Source organism: Mycteria americana (assembly GCF_035582795.1).
Source record: "Mycteria americana isolate JAX WOST 10 ecotype Jacksonville Zoo and Gardens chromosome W unlocalized genomic scaffold, USCA_MyAme_1.0 Scaffold_33, whole genome shotgun sequence".
Taxonomy (NCBI): Eukaryota; Metazoa; Chordata; class Aves; order Ciconiiformes; family Ciconiidae; genus Mycteria; species Mycteria americana.
The window spans coordinates 1,296,142-1,313,038 of record NW_027445439.1 but is presented as its reverse complement, the minus strand read 5'-3'; the positions used below and the strand labels follow the sequence as shown (position 1 = coordinate 1,313,038).

Genomic DNA, 16,897 nt, shown 5'->3' with positions numbered 1-16,897 from the left:
CGAGGCACCTCCCCTGGTAGGCTCACCAGCTGTGTCAGGAAGTTACCTTCCACACATTCCAGGAACCTCCTAGACTGTTTCCTCTCTGCTGTGTTGTATTTCCAGCAGACATCCGGCAGGTTGAAGTCCCCCCCGAGAACAAGGGCTAGCGATTGTGAGGCTTCTCCCAGCTGCTTATAGAATAGTTCATCTGCCTCTTCATCCTGGTTGGGTGGTCTATAACAGGCACCCAGCAGGATATCTACCTTGTTGACCTTCCCCCTCATCCTTACCCATAAGCACTCGACCTTATCATCATAATCGCTGAGTTCTACACAATCGAAACACTCTCTAACATACAGAGCCACCCCACCGCCTCTCCTTCCTTGCCTATCCCTTCTGAAGAGCTTATGGCCATCCATTGCAGCACTCCAGTCATGAGAGTCATCCCACCACGTTTCCGTGATGGCAACTATATCATAGTTTTCCTGCTGCACAATGGCTTCCAGCTCCTCCTGTTTGTTGCCCATGCTGCGTACATTGGTGTAGATGCACTTGAGCTGGGCTATCGATTTCACTCCCAACATTGGCATGCCACCCTTAGGCTCCTCTCTGGTGAGCCTGGTTACATCCCCTTCCCCCTTCAAACCTAGTTTAAAGCCCTCTCGATGAGCCCCGCCAACTCATGAGCGAGAATCCTTTTCCCCCTTTGAGACAGCTGAACTCCATCCGTCACCAGCAGGCCTGGTGCCATGTAAACGTCCCCATGATCAAAAAAACCAAAGTTCCACCAATGGCACCAGCCTCTGAGCCACGTGTTGAGCAGCTGAGTTTCCCTGTTCCTTTCAGTATTCTTCCCTGCCACTGATGGGATTGAGGAAAACACTGCCTGTGCTCCTGATCCCTCAACCAATCGCCTCAGTGCCCTGAAGTCCCTTTTGATCGCTTTTGGACTTCTCTCCGCAACCTCATCATAGCCAACCTGCATAACCAATAGCGGGTAATAATCAGAGGACGGTACCAGACCAGGGAGTTTCCTAGTAACATCTCTAACCCGGGCCCCAGGGAGGCAGCAGACTTCCCTGTGGGCTGGGTCTGGTCGGCATATTGGGCCCTCTGTTCCCCTCAGAAGGGAATCGCCTACAACAATTACCCTCCTTTTTTTCTTAACAGGCAGTCGTAATACGTGGGGCTGGCTGGCTTACCCTAGGCAACCCCCTGGATGGACCTTCACCTACATCCTCATTTGCCTGGCCCTCAAGTTCCAGAGCCCCATATCTGTTGTGTAAGGGCAAGTGGGAAGGTGAGGAAGGCCGGGGGGTCTGCCAGCTACCCCAAGCAGGGACCTCTTTCCATCCCCCCCTGTCTCCTAGGTCCCCTCCTTCTGCTTGGTGGCAAGAGGGTAGGGGATCTTCTGCTTGTTGTGGAACCTCCATCTGCTGCCTTGGCCTCAGGGATGGTAGGGTGTGGCTCCACCAATCTATCTGCCTCTCACACTCCCTGATACTCCTTAACCTTTCCACTTCCTCTTTCACCTCTGCCACCAGGCTGAGCAGATCATCCACCTGGTCACACTGAAAACAGTTGTTGTCTCTGCTGCCCTCCGGTATGAATGAAAGGCTCAGGCACTCCCTGCAGCCGGAGACCTGGACAGCTGTATGTTTGTGTGGGAGCACCGTCTGAGTCGCCACATTCCTTCTGGCGACGGCTTTCGGGCGAGTGAAAACCATAACTAGGTCCTCTCCTGGGAGAACGATGACCACTAGTTGAGTTACCCTTTAGAGCCAGGAGGGGGACTGCGCCCTGCCCGCGCGAACTGCCGCGCCACGCCCTTCTGACGCACCGCGCTCGTTGGGGGCGGCTCTTGTATGTGAGGGGGTTTGGCTGCCATCACTCTTGTCCCCGCCCACGCTGAGTCAGAGCTGCCGCTCATCAAGAGCTCACTCTTTCCTGCTCTGGAGAGGCGGGGGCTGGGGTACCCTCTCTCTCCCTGCGCTTCTGCCCTCGCGGTTTTGCCGCCTTAGGAAGGGTCCCCCGGCGCGATCCTCCGCTCCGGAGCCCTTCGCCTCGGTGGCTTCGCTGAAATGGCGGGTTCACTCGGTTTTAAACTGCACCCACACAGCCACTTGCTCAATCCCCCGCTCTCGTAGCAGGAAAGGGGAGAGTAAAGGAAAAACAAAAATGAGAAAACTTGTGGGTCAAGATAATGACAGTTTAATAGGAGAAGGAAAGAGGGCATAAGAAATAAAAAAGAAAAGAAATAACAATGCAAAAGGAGTCACCTGCCACCTTGTCCTGGTTTTGGCTGGGATAGAGTTAATTTTCTTCCTAGTAGCTGGTTTTGGATTTAGTATGAGAATAATATTGATAACACACTGATGTTTTAGTTGTTGCTAAGTAGTGCTTACACTGGTCAAGGACTTTTCAGCTTCCCATGCTCTGCCAGGTGCACAAGAAGCTGGGAGGGGGCACAGCCAAGATAGCTGATCCCAACTGGCCAAAGGGCTATTCCATACCGTATGACATCATGATCAGTATATAAACTGGGGGGAGTTGGCCGGGGGGTAGCGATCGCTGCTTGGGAACTGGCTGGGTGTTGGTCGGCGGGTGGTGAGCGGTTGTATCACTTGGTTTTTTCCTAGGTTTTGTTCCTCTCTCACTCTTTTGTTGTTTTCCTTCTCATTACAATTTATTATTAGTATTTTCTTTTGTGTGTTCCATTTATTAAACTGTTCTTATCTCAACCCATGCGTTTTCTTACTTTTGCTCTTTTGATTCTCACCCCCATCACAACGGGTGGGGGAGGGTGAGCGAGCGGCTGTGTGGTGCTTAGTCCCCGACAAGCTAAACCACAACAGTCCTTTTTGGCACCCAACGTGGGGCTCGAAGGGTTTGAGATAATAACAGATTAACCAGAGCATATTAAGGAATTTAGATCTGTTAATAGTTGCAGGTCACAATATTGATTCATCTGTTCTTGATATTGGTTTACCTGATCTGCACCATGCTCAGTTTTTTGCTGTACATGTATAAGATTGGTGTTGGTTTTTGCAGTTTGCTGTGCTCTGCAGTGATTAGTGATGTTTTGCCTGGGAGATTTGTTATTAAAACAGTGACCTTGAGCTTAATTTGGTATCTGAGTTTCGTACTGAAGCCATTACTGTATGCCGGGTACCACCTCATGGAGACAATTAGCAATTATACTTCTTCCTCTGAGAGGTTTTTAATGGAGGAAATACAGAATGGCACCTTCGCTACCTTCTTCTATGATGTTTCCTCCTTCATTACCATAACTTTTCAGTATCTTGAACATCCTTCGGTAGTTAAAATACATCTATTGGTATTGCTTGGGAACATTGTTTCAGTTTTTGTCTAAGGTTAGTAAGCAATTTAAGAACATCATCCAGAGATCCGCCCCAAGGCCAGATAGTTATGAGTGGCACGGTGTGTGGGACAGTATGGGCAAATGCCTAGGACAGTGGGCACCTCCAATGTTTTGGAACCTCACCCCTGAACAAGTGCAGAATCCTGAAAAATTAGTAGAATATTTGGAAAAAGTATGCTGTCACCCTGGCAATTCCAGAGAGACACAAATCACTGCAATGTGCTGGGGCCTGGCCCATACCTACCAAGCCCTGTTCAACACTATTCAGTAGCCTCAAAGATCTGGTGACAAAACGACAGGCACCACAGATACACCAGCCCTCCTTGCAACAGGCAGTACGGCTACTCCAGCTTGCCCTGCGACAGGCACTGCAGTTACTCCAGCCCCCCTGCGACAGGCACTGCGGTTGAACCAGGGAACCAACTCGTGCGTATATCAGTCATCCCTACACACAAGAAGAAATCTTGGAAGCGAAAGTCAGCTCCTTTAGAAAGGGAGGATGAAAAAGCAGGGCCATCACAAAGAGAGGAGGAGGAAGAGGAAGAACTCGTGGATGAGATGGAAACCACCTGATCCCTATCCCTGAGTGAGCTGCAAGATATGCGAAAAGATATCAGCCATCGTCCAGGTGACCACATTGTCACCTGGCTGCTCCAATGCTGGGATAACGGGGCCAGTAGCCTGGAATTAGAGGTTAAGGAAGCCAAGCAGCTGGGATCCCTTTCTAGGGAAGGGGGCATTGACAAAGTGATTGGAAAAGGGGCACAACCCTCAGCCTCTGGAAGCGACTCCTGTCAGCTATGAAGGAAAGGTATCCCTTCAAGGAAGATGATATATATGGCCCAGGCAAATGGACCACCATGGAGAAAGGTATCCAGTACCTGAGGGAATTAGGCGTGCTGGAGGTGATTTATGGTGACCTGAACAACGAGCAGTTATCCAAAGATCCACATGAAGTCCGGTGCACACAACCCATGTGGCGGAAATTGGTGCAGAGTGCACCATCGTCGTATGCCAACTCATTGGCAATACTGACCTGGAAAGACGGAGAGGGTCCAACAGTGGATGAAGCGGCTAGCCAGCTCCAGGAATACGAAGAAAGTATCTCTTCCTCTCTTGTCTCAGCTGTGGAAAAACTGTCCGGGAAGGTCCAGCAACTCAAAGAGGATAGGTCCTACTTTCCACCTGTACGGACCAGTATCTCAGCTATTAGGAATCAGTGTTCCTCTGCTCAAGAGAGAGGATATAGAGGGTACACACCACGGGGCACCCTATGGTTTTACTTGCGTGATCGCGGAGAGGACATGAGGAAGTGGGATGGAAAACCTACCTCGACCCTAGAGGCGCGGGTACGTGAGTTGCAAGGAAAAACAATCACCAAAGGGGGTTCTTCCAGGAAAATTGCTGTTCCGGTTTCCAGTGGACAGTTCCCCAGGCAGAGTAAAAGGGATGATCTTACTTCTGATTTTAATGAAGGGACTCCTGACTCATATGTACAAGAAGTGGGTAATGAATACTATGACCAGGACTAGAGGGGCCCTGCCTCCAGCCAGGAGGAGGAAAGGGACAACCGGGTTTACTGGACTGTGTGGATTCGATGGCCTGGAACATCAGACCCACAGGAGTATAAGGCTCTAGTGGACACCGGTGCACAGTGTACCCTAATGCCATCAAGCTATATAGGGCAGAATCCATTTGTATTTCTGAAGTCACAGGGGAATCCCAACAGCTGACTGTATTGGAGGCCGAAGTGAGCCTAACTGGGAATGAGTGGCAAAAGCACCCCATTGTGACTGGCCCAGAGGCTCCGTGCATCCTTGGCATAGACTACCTCAGGAGAGGGTATTTCAAGGACCCAAAAGGGTACCGGTGGGCTTTTGGTATAGCTGCCTTGGAGACGGAGGAAATTAAACAGCTGTCCACCCTGCCCGGTGTTTTGGAGGACCCTTCTGTTGTGGGGTTGCTGAGGGTCGAAGAACAACAGGTGCCAATTGCTACCACAATGGTGCACCGGAGGCAATATCGCACCAACCGAGACTCCCTGACTCCCATCCATAAGCTGATTTGTTGACTGGAGAGCCAAGGAGTGATCAGTAAGACTCGTTCACCTTTTAACAGTCCTATATGGCCAGTGCGAAAGTCTAATGGAGAGTGGAGACTAACAGTAGACTATCCTGGCCTGAATGAAGTCACGCCACCGCTGAGTGCTGCCATGCTGGACATGCTGCAACTTCATTATGAACTGGAGTCAAAAGCAGCTAAATGGTATGCTACAACTGATATTGCTAATGCGTTTTTCTCAATCCATTTGGCAGCAGAGTGCAGGCCACAGTTTGCTTTCACTTGGAGGGGCGTTCAGTACACTTGGAATCTGCTGCCCCAGGGCTGGAAACAGAGCCCTACCATTTGCCATGTACTGATGCAGACTGCATTGGAACAGGGTGAAGCTCTGGAACATCTGCAATATATTGATGCCCTTGGGCCCATCCGGGCAGGGCAAGATGTAAAAAATGGGCTTGACACCGCAGCCAGGGAGAATGGCCCTACCTGGAGCATCTGGAAGAAAGCACCAGGGGAGACTTGAGGTCGACATCTAGGGTTTTGGAGTCGGGGATACAGAGGATCCGAGGCCTGTTAAACTCCAACTGAAAAAGAGATACTGGCAGCATATGAAGGAGTTCAAGCTGCTTCGGAATTGGTTGGTACTGAAACACAGCTCCTCCTGGCACCTCGGCTGCCGGTGATGGGCTGGATGTTCAAAGGGAGGGTCCCCTGTACACATCATGCAACTGATGCTACGTGGAGTAAGTGGGTTGCACTGATCACACAACAGGCTCGAATAGGGAACCCCAGTTGCCCAGGGATCTTGGAAGTGATCATGGACCAGCCAGAAGGTAGAGACTTCAGTATATTGCCAGAGGAGGAGGTAACGCGTGCTGAGGAGGCCCCACTGTACAATAAACTACCAGAAAATGAGAAGCAATATGCCCTGTTCACTGATGGGTCCTGTCGTATTGTAGGAAAGCATCGGAGATGAAAGCTGCTGTATGGAGTCCTATACGACAAGTTGTAGAAACTGCTGAAGGAGAAGGGGAATCGAGCCAATTTGCAGAAGTAAAGGCCATCCAGTTGGCTTTAGACATTGCTGAATGAGAAAAGTGGCCAGTGCTCTATCTCTGTACTGACTCATGGATGGTGGCAAATGCCCTGTGGGGGTGGTTACGGCAATGGAAGCAGAACAATTGGCAGCGCAGAGGTAAACCCATCTGGGCTGTAGCATTGTGGCAAGATATTGCTGCCCGAGTTCAGAACCTGGTTGTAAAAGTACGTCACGTATATGCTCACGTTACCAAGGGTCGGGCCACTGAAGAACATCAAAACAACCAGCAGGTGGATAGGGCTGCTAAGATTGAAGTGGCTCAAGTGGATCTGGACTGGCAACATAAGGGTGAATTATTTATAGCTAGGTGGGCCCATGACCCCTCAGGCCATCAAGGAAGAGATGCAACATATAGATGGGCTCGTGATCGAGGGGTGGACTTGACCATGGACACTATTGCACAGGTTATCCATGAATGTGAAACATGCGCTGCAATTAAACAAGCCAAGGGGTTAAAGCCTCTGTGGTATGGAGGGCGATGGCTGAAATATCAATATGGGGAGGCCTGGCAGACTGATTATATCACACTCCCACAAACCCACCAAGGCAAGCGCCATGTGCTTACAATGGTGGAAGCAACGACCGGATGGCTGGAAACATATCCTGTGCCCCATGCCACCGCCCGGAACACTATCCTGGGCCTTGGAAAGCAAGTCCTGTGGCGACATGGCACCCCAGAAAGAATTGAGTCAGACAAGGGGACTCATTTCCGAAACAACCTCATAGACACCTGGGCCAAAGGGCATGGCATTGAGTGGGTATATCACATCCCCTGTCATGCACCAGCCTCTGGGAAAATTGAACGATACAATGGACTGTTAAAGACTACACTGAGAGCAATGGGTGGTGGGACATTCAAACATTGGAATACACATTTAGCACAGACCATCTGGTTAGTCAACACTAGGGGATCTGCCAATCGAGCTGGCCCTGCCCAATCAAAACATTTACCTACTGTAGAAGGGGATAAAGTCCCTGTAGTGCACATAAAAAACATGCTGGGGAAGACAGTCCGGGTTACTCCTGCCTCGGGCAAAGGCAAGCCCATTTGTGGGATTGCTTTTGCTCAAGGACCTGGGTGCCCTTGGTGGGTCATGCGAAAGGATGGGGAAGTCTGATGTGTGCCTCAAGGGGATTTGATTTTGGGTGAGAATAGCCAATGAACTAAATGGTATGATATTAATTCCTATATAATACTGTATGTCATCACTTTCATGGTTGCTACATGCCATATCAAGGGTATTACAGTAAGAATCACCCAGATTAATGAAGAATGAACTTTGATGAAACCAAGCAAAGTGCAGCAGTAATGGAACCAGAACTGGCTTCAGCATGCAACAATCCAACACCACACACCATCTCTCCTGTCCTGAAGGACTGTTATGACAGATGGAGCCCAAACTCATGAACTAAATGAACTCAACAGACATTTTAGAGGGATGGCCCATAGACCAAGGGAATGATATCTGTGTGTATATTTCAAAAGACAGGGAAAGTGGTGGTGCTTAATTGGAATGTATTGGAAAGGTTTGAACCTGGGCATGACGTAGATGGTATAGAATATAGGGTGGATACTGTCCTGGTTTTGGCTAGGATAGAGTTAATTTTCTTCCTAGTAGCTGGTATAGTGCTGTGTTTTGGATTTTAGTATGAGAATAATGTTGATAACACACTGATGTTTTAGTTGTTGCTAAGTAATGCTTACACTAGTCAAGGACTTTTCAGCTTCCCATGCTCTGCCAGGTGCACAAGAAGCTGGGAGGGGGCACAGCCAAGATAGTTGATCCAAACTGGCCAAAGGGCTATTCCATACCATATGACATCATGCTCAGTATATAAACTGGGGGGAGTTGGCTGGGGGGTAGCGATTGCTGCTCGGGGACTGGCTGGGCATCGGTGAGCAGGTGGTAAGCGGTTGTATCACTTGTTTTTTTCCTGCGTTTTGTTCCTCTCTTACTCTCTTGTTGTTTTCCTTCTCATTACTTTTTTTTTTTTTGTGTTCCAATTATTAAACTGTTCTTATCTCAGCCCATGAGTTTTCTTAATTTTGCTCGTTTGATTCTTTCCCCCATCCCAACAGAGGGGGAGGGTGAGCAAGCAGCTCTGTGGTACTTAATTGCCAACTGGGGCTAAACCACAACACACCTCCTGATACCCTGCCCCTTGACCAACATTGGCAGCATAGACATACTGCTGACCCCCTGCCCCCTGACACCCTGCCCCCTGACCAACATCGTCCGTGTAGGCAGGATGCCACCCGCATTCCATGTAAGGTATGATTCTCTGAAATCACACTGCCATTGATGAAGCCAAGGTGCAGCATGACTCTTGCCCGCATTGAAAAGACATTTGCATGATTGGCTGTTGCTGCCAGATGACCCAGACACCAAGTGTCCCTGGCAGTCCCCCGGAGCCATGGCATCGCTTATGATCTTGTGTTTGATATCAGTGATTGGGTGAGTCACCGTATGGGCGCGTCATTGCTCCTCTTTCTTACTGCCTCAATAAAGCTTTGTTTTATAAGATGTTGTAAGACTCCATTACTGTTCGGACCACAGCTCCCACAAACAGACCGATGCCCAGCCAATCTCTGAGCAACAGCTACTTTGGAAAGACCAAACTCCCATTTTTTATTGCTGAGCATAATGTTATATGGCATGGAATATCTCTTTGGTCAATTCAGGTCAGCTGTTCCAGCTGTGTCCCCTCCCACCTCTTGCCCACCCCCAGCCTACTCAGTGGGCTAGGGTAGAGTGGGAAAAAGGGAAAGCCTTGATGCTGTGCAAACACTGTTCAACAATATCCAAAACATTGATGTGTTATCAGCACTGTTTTAGTCACAAATCCAAAGCACAGCACCATATGGGCTGCTATGAAGAAAGTTAACTCCATCCCAGCCAGACCCAGTACAGTTATGATGAAATTCCTGATGCACTGAAAAGTCATCAGAAATCTCTTCCCCTCCCCAATGCAATTAATGTTATCAGCCTCAATGAACACACATTGGTGGAGGACCTTAAATTGGAGGCAGCTGTAACTGCCCGAAACTTCAGGAAACATCATTTACAGAAGTAGCAGTTTACCTTTCTCAATGGAATAAGAGAAACCATTTTTAAGTTGATTTTGACTCCAGTGTCCATTCTAAATTTGTCTTTAAGATGCACTTGCTGAAGGGTTGGAAGAGTGAGGTGAAAAAACTCAGTTCTTCATTGAAGATGACAACTGTAAGTCACAGACTATATGCCTATGATCCAGGCTCCATTCCCTTATTTATAGTCATCTATTGCTTTTAGGGCTAATTTATTCTTCCCTATTAAACTTTAATGCATGACTTCTGTATAACTTCTAGCACCCACCTGCCTTGCTGTTATGCATTTCTACTTATGTGTCAACTTTCTTCTACTTAGTGCTCCTTCTTGGGACGGGGAGGGAACCAGTGCTGCTGATACAGAAAAGACTGACTCCTCTGTTCTATTCTAACTCCTTTTATTTGTCTGAACACTCCAACCTTACTTAAATAAGTATCCTTTCTGTAGTACCTGTTTGAATTGAAGTAGCAAAATGGAGAACTTGACTAGTTTCAAATTTGTTTTTCAAATTGTTAACAGCAATGAATGCTTTCTCTTTGTATTCTCTACAATGGCTTTGTCTATTGGCTCCCTATCAGTTTTTTAAACCAACTATTTAGACCAAACATAGTGACCACATCTATGTGCCCACCTTTCACATTCAGAGACACAGCTGTCTATTGTGTTTGCTACCCTTGATAGCTACATCAAGGATCCACTGGAGGTATCCACTACTACTACAAAAAGAGAAGCAATCATATTTTTCCTTAGAAGTCATGCATACCTTATTATTGTCTTAGAATTCTAAGATCAACTCGTTGCTGCAATTCCTTTGCTCCAAAGCTTTTCTCAAGAGAAATACAGTCCAGGTTATTGTTAAACCCATGTATGAGAATCAATATCTTCATTACACAAGCATGCAAAGTGGTAAATCTGAATTAGAGTTGACATGAGTTAAGATAGCCAAAGAGTAATTTTGTTAGGCTCAAATTATTGCATGAGACAGCAGAAGACTTGCAATTGCTTAGCTGATCTTTACTTAAACTTCTCTGGATACACTGACAAAGTCCAGCTAACATTCAGTATCAATGTGACTATTGCTAAGGGAAAAAAATTCAAGTGCTGCTACAGAAACACAATATTCACATGGTACATACTTTTCTTTTTAAGAAATCACTTGAAATCACAGTTGAAAACAGTATCTCAGAGTAGATTTCCTTGCTTACTTGTGGGGGGGGGGCACAGCATCCCAAGTCACCAGTAATAGGTTAAAAGTTAAAAATACTATCAGTAAGATTATTGAGGTCTGTTATTCAAGCTTTATTTTGGTATACAATCAAGGCATAGTATTTTTTTTTAGATCCCAATTCTGACCAGTCCTTGAACTAGTCAATTTAAAAAAGCTAACAAAAGAACAATGACACTTTATGAATTGCTAACATGTCATGAAGTAAATGGGAATTGCACTCTATGAGGAAAACTGCACAAGTTGATGACTGATGAACATCCAAACTCAATATGCAACAATCATATTTTTCTCTACCAAATGCTCCAACAAAGAATTTACAGACAATTTTGATAAAAATCTTGACTTCTTACAGAATTTACTAAGCTTGCTTACCATCTATGTGATAAACTTCTCTTCTACTTTAGCAGGTAAGAGAAGAAGAATATTACAATCTTGAAGAAAGAAACAGCATCCAATTTCTTATTAGACTTGTAACACTGATAGTCACATTTCAGAAAACTTAAGAATATGCTATTTTAAATGTTGGATTATAACTACTATTTCTATCTTTTGTCTTCTTTTATGTCAACACAAAATACTTAAAGATTTTTTCACTTATTCTAAAGCAGCCAGGACTGCTGACATTATTTGCAATTGCAAAGATTCCCTTAAAGCAAAGTATACAGAGGACAGCATTTATTATTTTTATAAATAATTGATGCTTCACTTTCTTCACAGGAGAAGTTATGTGAGAAATCTCCAGATGACTGTATTTGTTCCCTCAGTAAAATAACTGTTTCTTCAGAACTTCCGTTAAGAAAATCCATGTTTTTTCCACTACTAAAGCTATTGGACTTATTTGGGTTTCCCACAACAGATATGTTTCTCTTACCTGAAACTTCTTCTAATGAAAGGTTAAAAAAAACTCTCTCTGAAAACAGGTAGTTCTAGATATATATTAACTACTTATTAACTACTATGCTTATCTATAGTCCCCCAGGAGCCAAAACACTGTGCACGGTGTCAAGGTTAGACAGCTAATACACTTGAACATAAGCATTTCAAAATATTTCATTCTCAAATTCAGATTGTATACAGAAACATCCTAGACTATATACTGGCATGCTTAACTAATGTATACACTATTTTAATCCTAATTAACTTCAAAGTTTTTAATAAAAATTTATTATTATCCAGCATAATAGTGATTTTTCCCTTTGCTTTAAGAATGTAATGTCCTTGCATACCACTAAGATTACATTATTAAAACAAAGCCATTCAGCTTATAGAATCATAGAATAGTTAAGGTTGGAAGAGGCCCCTCAAAATCATGCTCAAAACAGGGGCAGCTACAGCAAGGGAAGCTCTCTATAGGCAACCAGTTCCAATGCTCAAATCACCCTCACAGTAGAAAAGTAATTTCTAATCTTTAAATGGAATTTCCTGTATTCCAATTTCTGTATTTCAATTTGTGCCCATTGCCTCCTCTCCCATCAGTGGGCATCATCGAGAAGAGTCTGGCTCCCTCTTCTTCACTCCTTCTTGTCTGTGTCTGGAAATGGTTTCCAGGATTAGCTCCAGCACCTTCCCAGGGATCGAGGTGAGGATGATTGGCCTGTAGTTCCCTGTGTCTCCCTTCTTGAAGGCAGGGGTGACATTTGCTTTCCTCCAGTCCTCAGGAACCTCTCCCAATCACCACGACCTTTCAAAGACCAATTGAGAGTGGCCTCGCAATGACATTGGCCAGCTCCATTAGCATTTATGGGTGCATCCCATCAGGTCCCATGGACTTGTGTGCGTTCAACTTGTTTAAATTTTCTCTAACCTAATCCTCCTCCACCGAGGACAAGTCTTCTTTGCTTCTCTTTCCCTCTGGTTTCAGTAGCCGTGATTCCTGAAGGCTGGTCTTGCCAGGAAAGACTGAAGTGAAGGCGGCATTGAGTACCTCAGCCTTTTCCATGCCATTTGTCATCAAGTGCCCTGCCCCATTCAGCAGTGGGCCCATGTTTTCCCTAGACTTCCTTTTGCTGTTCATGTACTTGTAGAATCCTTTCTTGTTACACTTCATGTTTCTTGCCAGATTCAACTCCAGGCGGGCTTTGGCTTTCCTAACCCCCATCCCTGAACACTCAAACAGTGACTCTGTATTCCTCCTGGGTCTCCTTTCCCTGCTACCACTTCTTATGCTTGAGTTTAGTCAGGAGCTCCTCGTTCATCCATGCAGGCCTCCTGCCACCTTTCCTTGATTTCCTTCTCGTTGGGATGGACCATTCTTGAGCTTAGAGGAGGTGATTCTTGAAAAAAAAATCAACGAGCTCTCCTAGACCCCTCTTTTCTCCAGGGTCTTATTCCATGGGATTCTTCCAAGCAGATCCCTGAAGAGGTCAAAATCTGCTCTCCCGAAGTCCAGGGCTGTGATCCTGCTTTTTGCCTTGCTCCCTTCTCACAGAAGTTTTATTGTTTGATCCAGATTCCCCATGCTGCCCTGCTAATACAACTAAGACATGACCTGGAAAGACTAACTCCAGTTCCAGAGTTATTTTTGATGCCTGTTCAGTATTTGCACTCCCCTCTAACACTCATAAAAATGATAGCAAAAGTGTGAGCAGTAACACAGACAATTTTAACAGCTTCATCTTTTCTATCTACTGCAATTCTAACGTGATACAGTGTACTATAACTTCAAACACTGCCCCAAGCTAATAATTCACCTTGCACTGGCTTCAAATGTTTAAGATGAAATTTAAATTTTGTGAACATATAAGCTCAGTTTTAACCCAATTTACTTTTCAATAAGATTAGCACTAGATAAGCACCTTGTCCAAGTACTATTTTTTTAGGCTTATATTAAGTGCTGTTAAGATAACTATCTGAAAGTTGGAGAAAAAGTAGTGCCCATATTCCAGATTAAAAGCACTGGCTAAACATAGTTTAGTTGAGTACTTACTGAATACTGGCCAAATTTGAAATAAGAAAATATACTCAAATTCAGACAAATGTACAAGTGATAAACTTGTGCACCAAAAATCATGAAACAAATTTGTTCTTACATCTTTTGGAGCACCTGAGCCATCACAACCCCATTCGTTAAGTCTTCCACAGTCTGGCATGGTGTTTCAATGTTAAATGTCTGGATCTGAAGAGGAAGGGGAAAAAAAGAAGTTATTTTCTTCTTTTACTTCTGAAAACCTTTTGGTGCTTATTTTATTTGCTGTTGTTACTTAGAATAAAAAAGTACACATTTATTGTATAAGTAGAGAGGTAGAAAGTTTTAGATTGATAAAAAGCAGCTAATCCTGGAAACCATTTCCAGGCACATTAAAGGCATAAAAATCATCGAGTAGTCAGCATGGCTTCAGGGTATTTATATAACAAAAAAACAATAGAGCAATTGTGATGATAAAATGAAAATACAGTATACAATAGGTAATTTTTGAATAGCCTGAGCCTAAATAAACACTTCTTTCTGAGCTTTCATCTACTTAATCATACTTTGAAATAATTTGTCCAAATTCCTTTTCTTATTCTCTTTAAAAAAAGATCATTGGCAATATTGTCAATTGCAAATATACTACAACTTTCTTTATGCACATTCACGTTTTTTAGGACATATACATACACATCTCACCAAGCAGTGATGAATTTCAGAAACACCACAGAAAAAAACTGTCTTTTAAAACCAGAAACATATCATAGAACAAAATATTGAGAACAGAGTTTACAAGAGGTGAACCACTAGTTTACCCTTTGGAGCATCAAATTCTAAAAACCTATATCTCTACTTGGCCAGTGTCAAAATAATATATATGTCAAATAATATAATCGTATAAACACATTCTCAAAAAACCCCTACAACCAGTGTTAGTTTTCTACAAGGCTCTTGAGGAAATCCAGATAACAACATAACCCAAAGAATAATACCACTGTGGGGCAGTCTGTGAGGCCTCTTCCTGGCAACAAGGCCTGGATAACAACCACTGATAAGATAGGGATGTGAGTGTAACAGTGGGTGTGAATGGGACACCCACAACTGTCTGAGAGGGCATTTGCCCCAAACTGATAACAATTAAGAGGATGATGACCATCAGCTGGATTAAACAGTAACCAGGGAATTACAAAAGAGACTTGGCAGGAAGCGGGTGTGTGTGTGTTGGTGTTGTGTCAGCTTAAAAAAGAAGCAGTAAAATTTTGCAAATGTGGAAAAAGAAATGGCAACAGAGAAACAGTGAAACTGGCATCGCAACCTCCACCTAGGCCTAGCAAAGCAGCCTCCTCCCTCATGAGTAGCCTGCATCCAGCTACTGGGCTGGCAGTACAGGGTGCACCGAGTAGGGGTCCACCCCTCGGGGTGCAAAGGTGACCTCTTGGGGCGCTTTCTCACTGGCATGTGCATTAGCAGATTGTACGGAGCAGCACGGGCACACCTAAAGCTGCAGCACCCGCATGTTCCACATGAGGGGTGTGCAAGTAGGGTAACACACACTACCAGAAGGGGAGGTGTGCTTGTTACTCTACACTGCCTTGCGGGGGGAGGGGTGGGTGTTAACTCTGTGTGTGCGTGTGCATGTGTGATTAGTTTAGGAGTAGCAACAGAAGCATATTTAGAAATATGTAGGTGTTTATGAACATTTTGTAGGTGTTTAGTATTGTGGTTTATCTGTTGTATTATTGATATGGATTCTGAATGTATAGTTCAATTATTGCTGTTTAATTATATATTGTTAATAAATCAATAAAACACTTTGATCCTCATTTGATTTAAATCATGTGAGTTGAAAAGTTTTTCCCTGCAACAATCCACAAAGTTTAATCTATCAAAAATAATGCAACTATTCTCTAAAAACAGACATTGGTTTATGTGGCAGAATAGCATTCAAATCCATTAAGAAAACCATTGTTATCACAGATGAAGACTGCCAGATTACTGGAAAACTGAAAAGCACCAGAAAAGTACACCCCATTTAACCCCTATTTAAACAATGTTTGACATGCAAAGGTGTATAGTTTTTATTTGACAGCATAAGGCAAAACAAAGGCCTTTAACTTCTTGGATAGGGTTTGGAGAAGCTTAGAAGACGAGTAGTTCAGATTTAAACACATTTCAAACATTATGTTAAAAAGCATAGATGAACACAGATAACAGTTGTGCCCCTGCAGAATAAAGAAGTCATTTGACGCCCAGAACTCTACCTTCTTGCAGGTATAGCTTAGATGAAAAGCACCATCTTTATTGACAGATGGAATAAAGAACTCTTCCCCCAAAGGTATTGTGGTGGGTTAACCTTGGCTAAGGGCCAAATGCCCACCCAGCCACTCGCTTGCTCCCCCTCTTCAGCAGGACAGGGGGAGAAACTAGGATGAGAAAGCTCGCAGGCTGAGATAAAGACAGGGAGATTGCTTACCAATTACGGTCACAGGCAAAACAGACTCAAATTGGGGAAAATTAATTTAATGTAATTTAATTTATTGCCAATTAAAATAGATTCAGGTCGTGAGAAACAAAGACAAACATTAAAACAAATATTTCTCATGCCCAGCTTTACTTCTTCACTCCAGACTCCTCCTCCCCCACCCAAGCAGCACAGTATATAACAGTTTCTCTTTGCCACTCCTTCCCTCTCACACTTTTCCCCATAATAAAGCTAAGAATACCTTCTTGCCTGTGGCAAACAATCTCCCTCAAAGCTTTATCTTATGTAACCCTAGAACAGAGGAAAGGCTATGCCCCGTTAAATGCTCTGCAACTCTGAAATATGCAAAATACAAACTTCAATTTCCCAGATCTTCTAATACACCAGAAACATAAACAGTATGAATACACACTTGCTGTCCAACTTAGATATCTAAATTCAGTTCCCAGACAGTCTTAGCTCCCAACAGTCAATGAGACCTCCACAAAGAATATACAGTACTAGTCAGAAGCTTAGTTAGATGGTACAAATACCCATGAGCTCCTTGGTGCAGATATGATATCACCCTCAGAAGAAAAAATGAAAGCCTACAACTTTGCAGTTGGTGATCAATGACTAGAACAAAGAGGCTTAGCTAGTCTCCTGCAATCCTGTCATTTACAAGAA

General features: G+C 44.5%; 1 protein-coding gene across 7 annotated transcripts in view; it reads right to left on the bottom strand.

Moving 5' to 3' along the window:
- LOC142403079 (protein Hook homolog 3-like) overlaps positions 1-16,897 on the bottom strand; it is a 131,847-nt gene that overhangs the window by 102,588 nt on the left and 12,362 nt on the right. For all 7 annotated transcript variants that reach the window (XM_075489233.1, XM_075489229.1, XM_075489234.1 and 4 more), the window contains exon 2: positions 13,871-13,956. In XM_075489233.1, coding sequence (XP_075345348.1) covers positions 13,871-13,930 — 60 coding nt within the window. In that variant the 5' untranslated portion in view covers positions 13,931-13,956. The remainder of the gene's footprint in view (positions 1-13,870; positions 13,957-16,897) is intronic.